General features: G+C 35.9%; 2 protein-coding genes across 3 annotated transcripts; both read right to left on the reverse strand.

The window, feature by feature from the left end:
- Positions 1–353: 353 nt before the first annotated feature.
- On the reverse strand, positions 354–4109 carry LOC141640354 (putative F-box/LRR-repeat protein At3g58880). Of its 2 annotated transcripts, XM_074449161.1 has the most exons (5): positions 3672–4109; positions 2963–3174; positions 1309–2290; positions 1041–1184; positions 354–915 (listed from the first exon to the last, which is right to left on the reverse strand). In XM_074449161.1, exons 3-5 carry the CDS (start codon positions 2269–2271, stop codon positions 586–588), a joined length of 1437 nt encoding a protein of 478 aa, XP_074305262.1. In that variant the 5' UTR covers positions 2272–2290; positions 2963–3174; positions 3672–4109; the 3' UTR covers positions 354–585. The 2 variants fall into 2 exon arrangements, with proteins under 2 accessions (XP_074305262.1, XP_074305261.1); XM_074449160.1 differs by having other exon boundaries at positions 374–915; positions 1309–3174.
- A 161-nt stretch (positions 4110–4270) lies between these two features.
- LOC141640449 (F-box/LRR-repeat protein At3g59190-like) lies at positions 4271–7036 on the reverse strand. Its single transcript, XM_074449253.1, has 4 exons — positions 6931–7036; positions 5326–6308; positions 4955–5104; positions 4271–4818 (listed from the first exon to the last, which is right to left on the reverse strand). Exons 2-4 carry the CDS (start codon positions 6283–6285, stop codon positions 4444–4446), a joined length of 1485 nt encoding a protein of 494 aa, XP_074305354.1. The 5' UTR covers positions 6286–6308; positions 6931–7036; the 3' UTR covers positions 4271–4443.
- Positions 7037–9208: the final 2172 nt, after the last annotated feature.

Consider the following 9208-nt stretch of genomic DNA (forward strand, 5'->3'; position numbering starts at 1 on the left):
ATTTTTAATCATGCACAATAAAAATTACGTCGAGAATTACATTTATTGAATACGCAAACTGCAGCATAGCAAAATCATTATTAAGCTTCCATTCACAATCGAATTTGTCCTCAAATTAGTCCCACCAATCACCTACCCCCTTCAAAATTACAGTAACGTAAACGACTGTATTTCTACCTAGCTTTATATAAGAAGACACGACATTACCTTCCATTCCGTCATGCATGCTTATAGTGCTCGAGTGGGCTTTGGACCTTCCCTGCTGACTTCTGCTAACTTCTCGAGCTCATATATGTTTCGGTGCATAGATTATCACTTTGCCCTCCACTGTCATTACAATACCAAAAGGACTGGAATTATAAAAGTAACGGAAAACGTAAATTAGCAAAAAATTAAATTGAAGAAGTGCAAAGCTTTCTACAAAAAGAAATTAAAGAAGCCTTTTCAACAAAAGATTAATTGAAGCGGTATACAGAAATTCGAACAAAAGGTTCAGATAGCACTACCACTTGCAAACCAGGAAGAGAAAACAGGAAACTAAAAAAATGAACAGAACCCAAGAATTTCATGAGTTACAAAACTAGTTTAGTAGTACGAGGGTTTTAATTTCATTTCTAGTTTGCAATTTCTTGACGCCCCTGGAAGCATCAACAGGTCCTCACTGATTTTCTGTTCAACTTCCAAATCGAGATCTTTCTTTGTATAGATGATCAGCCTCTTCAGGACACTTGCATTTCTATGAAAATGCTCCCTAAGCAACAATGGAACCTTATGCCCACAACAGTTGTGCACTTCAATCAATTGGGCCTGACATGAAAAAGGGTACAAAGGTATATCTGAAGGTGACAGTGAGTCACAGTAACCGCAGTTCTCATCATAATAATAGAGATCCGAACAGTAGCAGCAATGAAAACCCTGCAAAAATAATTCGTCAAGTGGAAAACAAAACTGAAAAAAAAAGTTACAGATAACCATTTTACGCAAGAATATGGATTAATTGATGAACAAAGCTGCTACGGAGTACATCAGTTGATGCTAACCGATTCAAAGATGACAGTTTCAAGTTGAGGAGCTTTGTCGACCAAGCTAGTCACATATTTCCACGCCTCATAAGGAAAGTTATCAATGTGTAACCTTGACAAGCTAGGGAAATCAGGCATCTGATCATCATCATCTATGATAAACTGTAGCATAACAGAATTCTAAAGTTTTATACATTCGAGCAGACCTCCCTACCCCCCGCTTGGCGGGATTTTGGGGGGAAATTGGGGGTAATAAAATGTTTGAAATAAAATCATATGTATATACCTGCACTGAGTCCATTTTAAAACATAATTTTGTGGCTTTAGAAGCAGCGGCTTTTAGAAGTTCACGATCATACTTGACTGAATTCCTGTTAGTATCAAAGTCATCATATCTACTGCTTCTGAAAGTTAGCTCTGCCCTGACAAAAGAGCGCGAATGTTTCCATGACGGAATGATGTTTACACCAATATTTGAACTATAAGTTAAATATGCTAAATTAGGGGCGTCAATCTCAAATGTACCCAACAAAAAACAACAGCATTCTATTGTTAGAACTCTGAGCATTCCAGTGCGATGAATAACATGACCGTGTTCATCACACTCGCAAGTTTTGAGAGTCAATTCTTCAAGCAATGCACAGCTAGAAAACAATCTTTCCAAGGAATCAAAATCAAGGAGCACAACGCGATCTACGTGAAGGATCTTTAGTTTTGGCAACCATGCTGATATAGGAATTTTGATAGCATAGTACCAACGACCTATCTTCTTCAAACTCACAAGTGTTTCACTCATGAAGAAGCCATCAGAATCAGGCGGGCAGTCAGTTTGGATACATAGCTGGTAATGAAGCTCTTGAACGCCCTTTTGTAACGCAAAACTAAACCATCGATTCAAAACTGAAGCATCATAGGTGTTTTGACAAACTAGACTAAATTTCTGTATTGGTGAGATTTTGTGCAATTTCAGCACTTTATTCACAAACTTCTTAAATCTTCTAGTTGCTTTTACTCTGCCGTTTGTACCCGGCTTACCAGAACATGGTGCATCATCAAAAGACAGACAAGTCGTCAATGTAAAAAGGTATCTCCATCTGGTTGATAGAATACTAGTGCTCACAGCAAACCTTGTTGGCAGAAATGAAAGCATGTGACCAAGAATATCATCAGGTAAACTACTTAGCCGATCCAAACAATTCCGACTTATTGGGTCTCCTACATGATTACCAAGTTTCTTTGATGGTCTCATGGTCTTTACAGGAATCTACCTGAAAGATGCTAGCACAGATAAGTGATAATCATGTTTGTGCACTAAATCGACGGGTGATTTATCACTTTCCCCGTCTGTACTCATTCATTAACAAGCCCCCTTCCCCCTACAACTAGAACATGTGTCCCAACCCGCCTCCCCTTTTGACATATCACTAAGATAGTCCTCCCTCCGTTCCAATCATATTTGTGACGTGTCAAGAGGAAAAGCGAGTGAGATCTGAGATGGTTTACAAAATAAGATAGAGACTCTTAACCCCTTATGCCAATTTAAACTTAAACAAAAAATAAAAGCATTATACACAAATTCAGCTTTTATATATTGAGTATGAATTAACCTACTTATGTGAAATTTATTCCGATTTCAAATAGTATGAGACAAACTCAACTCACAAGAATCCTTTCCAAACTAACCCTGGTCGACTTTCAGCAATTTTCGAACAATGAAAATTACTCCATATTAAGCAAAGTAATTAATTATTGAGATAAAGGGATCAGAGGTAAAGCTCATTCAAGCACAATAATTAAGTAAAGTAATTCTCAAACAATGAAAATTATTACTCCGTTGTCTGAGCCATTTGTTTACCTTTTATATTCACATTATCGGGACAGAGGGAGTAATCTATATCACATTATCTGGACAAAGGGCATCAAGAGAAAGGAGATATTACCAGTTTACTGTTGATGTTTTGTCTCTTCAGAATTCAGATGTTGACCAAAAACCCGACTGCCTAATTGTGTAGGATTCCACATGCTTCTTAATAACTTATTAATCCTTTTATCAAATATAATAATCCTGGTTGACTTTCACCAATCTTCCATGGTACGACTCCTTTATATGATCTGCCATAAAATTGGTTGATGATGTGTCCCGCCCCTTTACCTTTTGACACATCACCGATATAGTATAGTTTATCACTATTCTAGTATACATCACATCCGAAAGGAAATGCAAGTGATTTATGAGATGATAACTAAGCAACCATGGTAATTAAGCACTTGTTTCCTCTTCCAACACAGACAGTACACTCAAATCACAAGCATGATCTCAACCACGGTAATTAAGTAAATAAAGTGTTAAACAATGGAAATTGTAAATCCACAATCAAATGCTGAACTCTGAGGATAACATGATAATTAATTAGAAACAAGTATGAGTAACAAACTAACAAAGCATAGCATGCAATATTTCTCGAGACTATTAACACTTACTAGAAACAAGAGCATATAGAGTAAATTTACCGACTCAAGAGAGTAATAAGATGTAACCTTCAGAGTCTATGAAATCAGGTCTTTACTTATGATCATCTAGTGTCAGAAGAAGCTGTAGAACGAACAAAAAATGATGAAAACATGAGACAATACAAATAGTATATGTACCTCTGTTGCGCCAATCATAAGACGTAATACAGTGGCTTTATCAGCAGTAGCTTTTAGAAGTCCGTATGAGCTTCTGAAAATAAATAACCTCCAGTGTTTTATCTTCTGTAAACTAATGTGCAACACGTAGGGTGAGGTTAGCAATGTAAATAAGTTACAACAACTTTGTGCTTTATCGTAACAACCTGTTGACAGCAGCTCAGCATTTACTTATTGCATGACTTGTTATGACTGCACTACTCGACATTCTACCAAGCTGAACGCACATCAATAACTCATGGTCATACACGAATGAGTCGTAAGTAGTATCATCATGCGAATCGTATTTGAGTTTTAGCTTTGACTTGACAAGCGAGTATGAGCCGTTCCACGAAGGACTTTATATAATAGTACAGTAGAAATAATAGTCAATTTAAATTTCAAGTCAAGTGGTCTTAGGCTAGTTATTCTAAGGCGGTCACACAACCTTTTTCAGAATTAACTCTGAATCATACATGGTAGAAGGAAGAACACCCAGTTCTAATAGAGAGTCTCCACATAATTTTTTTCAGAATTCTCTAATCACACAAGGAAGACGACGACAGTGAAAGAACAAGAAAAAGAAGAAGAGAGATTAAATTGCGTAAAATGGTTCAACATTAATAAACATAATAGATATAAGAAAATGGATAGAATGGTTCAATAAACATACAGCCCTATGTTTCACTCCATTCCATATCCATCAAAATGAGGGAAATTGCATCAGCGACTCCCTTACGCACCACATTTCTCACTACTGAGGAACTTCTACATAAGACATGCAATGAAAGCTAGGGACAGCGACCTTGTTTATTTCTAGACAGCAATCTAACGAAGCCCTTGGAAGCATCAACAAGTCATTGATAATCTTCAGTTCCTCCTCCGGATTCGGATTAAAATGGCATATTGTAAAGACGACCAACCTCTTAAGAACACTTGCATTTCTAAGAAGATGCCCCATAAGTGACAAGGAACCCTTATGCCCACAAAAGTTGCACACTTCAATCACTTGGGCGTGACACGAAAAAGGGACCAGAGCCTCTAGAGGGATGTCTGAAGGTGACTGATAGTTACAGGCACATCGATCCGGATAGTAATGTCCTGATGAACATTGGCAGCAATGAAATCCCTGGATAACAAATTCATGAAGTGAGAAGAAAAAAAGGGATAAAAAAAACATCTGTTTTACACTCTCTTGTGTAAGACGGCCTAGCACAAGAACTTTTCTAGTTACACTAATAAAGCTATTATGAGTTGATGCTAACCGATCCAAAGATGACAGTTTCAAGTTGAGGAGATTTGTCAATCAAGCTTGTCACATATTTCCATGATTCATAAGGACAGTCATCAAGTTGTAATCTTGACAGACTAGGAAAATCAGGCATTTGCTCCTCGTCACCCAGCGTGTAAAGAGTCTGCAACATAACATTTTATTTTAATAGTATGAGCGTTAAAAATATGTTTCCATTTTCAATGAACCTGAAGACTCGCTATGTTCTGTGACTCCAGATGGATTCTAATAGACTCGCTATGCAAAATAATGTACGGGTCATCAATACTAAACCAGTCAACCTCTATGTGCTGCAAGCTAACAAAGTGTTAGGCTTCATAAATCATAGATATAAATGACACATACCATTTGTGAGTCCATTTCAAAAGATAATTTTGAGGCTTTATAGGCAGCGGCTTTAAGAAGTTCGCGGTCATACCCGACTGAATCTTCACTAGCATCAAAATCATCATATGTATAGCACATAAAACTTAGTTCTGCCTGGATAAAAGAGCATGAATATTTCCACGACGGAACAATTTTTACACCAATATTTGAACTGTAAGTTAAATATGCCAGATTAGGGGCATCAATCTCAAATGTACCGAGTCGAAAGCTGCACCGTTCCACTACTAAAACTTTGAGTATTCCAGTACGATAGATAGCATGACCATGAGCGTCAGAGGCGCAACACTTGAGAGTCAATTCTTCAAGCGAAACACAACTATAAAACAATCTTTCCATAGAATTAAAATCAGTGAATATGATCCTATCCAGATTAAGAATCTTGAGATTTGGCAACGAGACTGATGGAGGAGTTTGGAAGAGATTGTGAAAACTTGATATTGTCAAACTTACTAGTGTTTCACACATGAAGGAAACTTCAGGCAAACAATAATCACCCTGACCGAGAAACTTATAATGAAGCTCTTGAACACCTTTTTGTACCGCAACACTAATCCATCGATTCAAATCGGAATTATCATAGGTGCATTTACAAAGTAAAGTAAATTTGTTGATGGGTGAGATTTGGTGCAATTCCAAAACTTTATCAACAAACAGCTTAAACTTTCGCGTTGCTTCTATAACCTCATTTCTTCCCGGAAGACCAAAACATGGTGCATCATCAAAAGAAAGACTAGTTGTTAAAGTAAAAAGGTACCGCCATCTCGTTGATAAAGTACTTGTTCTCACGGCACACCGTGTTGGCAAAAAGGAAAGCAAGTGACTAAGCAGTTCCTCCGGTAAACTGGTGATCCTGTCGAAACAACAATCCTCACTTATCGGGTCGTCTACATGTTTACCAAGCTTCATAGGTGGTCTCATTGTCGTTAGAGGACGGACTCTACCTGTAATGTAATGCAAGATTATAAGGCTGAAATATGGTATAACCACGCTCGTAAGGTACATTATATCTACAGAATCAATAGATATCCCGGTGATTAACACTTTCCTCGTCCATTATGAGCATGGCTGAGACAAGGTCATGTGTCCCACTCCCTTCTCCTTTTGACACATCGATCAACAAGATATTATAGTTAATGAGTTACCACCATTTTACTTACCTAAGAAGTGATGTGTCAAAATGAGAAACGAGTGAAACACGAGATGGTGCACAAAATGGGACAGAGGATTTCGACCCCTTTCATATTCTAACTCGGACATGCAAAACTTTAAATCAAACATAATACACTAATTTCAGCATTTACTGTATGATGAATTAACAATGGAAATCATTAATCCACAATCAAATACTGAACTATCTCAATCACAAATATAACAAGTTATTGAATTTGTGATCATCAATTGCATGCAAGTTGTTGAGCTAACATTTGTGATCAATATTTGAAATTAATTGGGTTTTCAGCAAGATTGATCAACATCTTATAATAAGAACAAATTAGACAATAATAGTAAAACCTGAAAATTAAATTAAGATACAAATAATAAATGAGATAAAATTGAAATTACCTTGATGATTAAGTAATAAGTAGAACACTGAAGTTGGAAGATGTTTTAGGTTGGAATTAATGAAGATGATTTTTCTACTTAAAAGGCGAAGGTTCAACTTGCAAGGGTCTTCTTGTCAACTTGACAACATATGTCGTGGCAGATTCTCTTGCTTCCATGAAATTCACAAATTCTCATTATAGACACTATCCGTCTATACGTATAGACGGATACCATTTCCCCTCACAAAATACTCATTTGCCATAAAGTGGGAAGTACATGGGGGTGCCTCACTTTGTCCCCCCTACCCATTTTATTAAAGTTCTTTACCCGTCTGTACGCCTCACCCGTCTGTACAAGACCTATTGCATGAAACTAGACTCTAATAATCAGGCTAGTCTAGCTTAAGACAGAACTATCCCTCCTAAATTTAAGACGGTTAAATATCATCCTATATGGTACTCTCTCTATTTTTTATATATGACTTTCTCACATTTCGAGACACTTCCTTCTCTCTTCAATACTCCCTCCATTCAACTCCACACTACTATTATCTATTTTGTACAATATTCATAGTTAAACATTCAATTTCAATTTTCTCCCAATACATAAGTGAAAATATATTCATGTGGGATCTTGTTTTATTCGTCGTTACGAGTACATTAAGAATATCTAACTTTTATATTTTTTGCAAATACGTAGCTAACGATATTTAGCGCGTAAAAGACGCGTTGGCAAACGTGAAAAAAGAAAGTGGTAGTGTGGAGTTGAATGGAGGGAGTATCTCTTAAAATATAAGACGAAATCTTATGATATGTATACTCATATGAAAGAGTTTTTCGTAAGGAATTTAATGGTACTATTTTTATATTTTTTGAACAAATATATTTTTGTAAATATTAAAATCAAAAGCTTACCTCGTAAATGCAAAACGTCATATATAAAAAAAATGGAGGGAGTATATAGGATAAATCTTTTACCTTTTTCAATGTAAAAGTAAATTAATGCAATTAAACTTTAAGTAACATATAATTTCCTCATTTATTTTACTGAGATTTCCAAAAACTAACATTCAATTTTCCATATTTATAACAAATTTCCAAAAATTTATTCCCAAAATCTTGCATAGCACAACAATTTGTGAGTGAACTTACAAACGAGATAAACATTGTTGATTGGCAAATTTTTCAAGACGAAAGGTAGAAAAATTGCATTTATCAACATTAATATTTTGTTTTCCTCCTAATAATTTGTTTTCCTCCTGTATTCTTTAGGGTAAGTTACTCATTAATGTTTCTTAATTCTTGCTACTCTCTTTTTAATTATGTTCTTTTGTTTTTGGAGATTATGTTCAGTTCCTCTTTGTAATTCGATTTATATATTTCTTTTAATCTAGTTAATAGTCTTTTTTTAGTGTTGTTTTTAGTTTATTGAGTATTTAAAATCAGTCGGACATGAGATTTAAAAAATTCAAATTATGTTATTAGAGTCGTTGCGCAAAAAAAAAAAGAAAAACCAATATACATAATTTCAGCAAGGTAAAATTGTAAAGGGCCCCAAACTATAAATTTGCACAGGGGCCCCTAAAACCCTGAGACGATCAAGCTTATTCATCTCATATAAGTATATTTGACCATCTTAAGCTTAAGAAGGATAGCGCCCTTCTTGAGTACTCCCTCATCGCGGTCAATTATTGTCCTTTGTTTTGGTACAAAGACCAATGAAAGAAGAAAAAGTTAATAATTAGATGACAGGTGGACCAAATTGGATGTAAATGTCAAATCTTTCATCAAATTCATTTCTAAAATAAAAAAAAACAACAATTAACTAAAACCCACGAAATAAAATAGAACAATAAATAACTGCGACAAAGAGAACATATATTTAATATCGATTAAACTTATTACTAACAATACTAAGTTGCAATTTAAAACCCAGAACTAGATCCTCATATTTACTATCTCCATTAAACTTAGGGCGGTGATTTTCGCAATCTACGGTTTATTCGTTGTAGTACACTGTTGATAATTATACCCTCTCATCTTAATCTCATTTTTCTCTAATTTATCTCTAATCTATTCTCTCTAATTTTACATATCCCTTCTCATCTAATTTTACATCACTCTATTTTTAGCTAAAGTTGTCGTCGTTTGGGGAGGGGTTCGCCGGCGCAGTAGGTCGTCGGTGGTGAATCATAAGCGGGTTGGGATAGGGTGGTTGCGTGGGGTTGGAAAACTGGGTGGGATAGGGTGGTTGCAGTGGTCGTCGGCACGGGTAAACTTCACTGGCCGATCAGACT

This window comes from Silene latifolia, unplaced genomic scaffold (genome assembly GCF_048544455.1).
Source record: "Silene latifolia isolate original U9 population unplaced genomic scaffold, ASM4854445v1 scaffold_79, whole genome shotgun sequence".
In the NCBI taxonomy this organism is placed as follows: domain Eukaryota; kingdom Viridiplantae; phylum Streptophyta; class Magnoliopsida; order Caryophyllales; family Caryophyllaceae; genus Silene; species Silene latifolia.

Bases quoted from the DNA above. Each gene is read 5' to 3' on its own strand.
- LOC141640354 (XM_074449161.1), bottom strand. From the start codon at position 2,271: ATGAGACCATCAAAGAAACTTGGTAATCATGTAGGAGACCCAATAAGT. The intron at 1,185-1,308 runs GTATATACATAT...GTTATGCTACAG, and splicing joins TTAAAATGGACTCAGTGCAG to TTTATCATAGATGATGATGA. The intron at 916-1,040 runs GTTAGCATCAAC...TTATTTTTGCAG, and splicing joins AAACTGTCATCTTTGAATCG to GGTTTTCATTGCTGCTACTG.
- LOC141640449 (XM_074449253.1), bottom strand. From the start codon at position 6,285: ATGAGACCACCTATGAAGCTTGGTAAACATGTAGACGACCCGATAAGT. The intron at 5,105-5,325 runs GTATGTGTCATT...GTTATGTTGCAG, and splicing joins TTGAAATGGACTCACAAATG to ACTCTTTACACGCTGGGTGA. The intron at 4,819-4,954 runs GTTAGCATCAAC...TTTGTTATCCAG, and splicing joins AAACTGTCATCTTTGGATCG to GGATTTCATTGCTGCCAATG.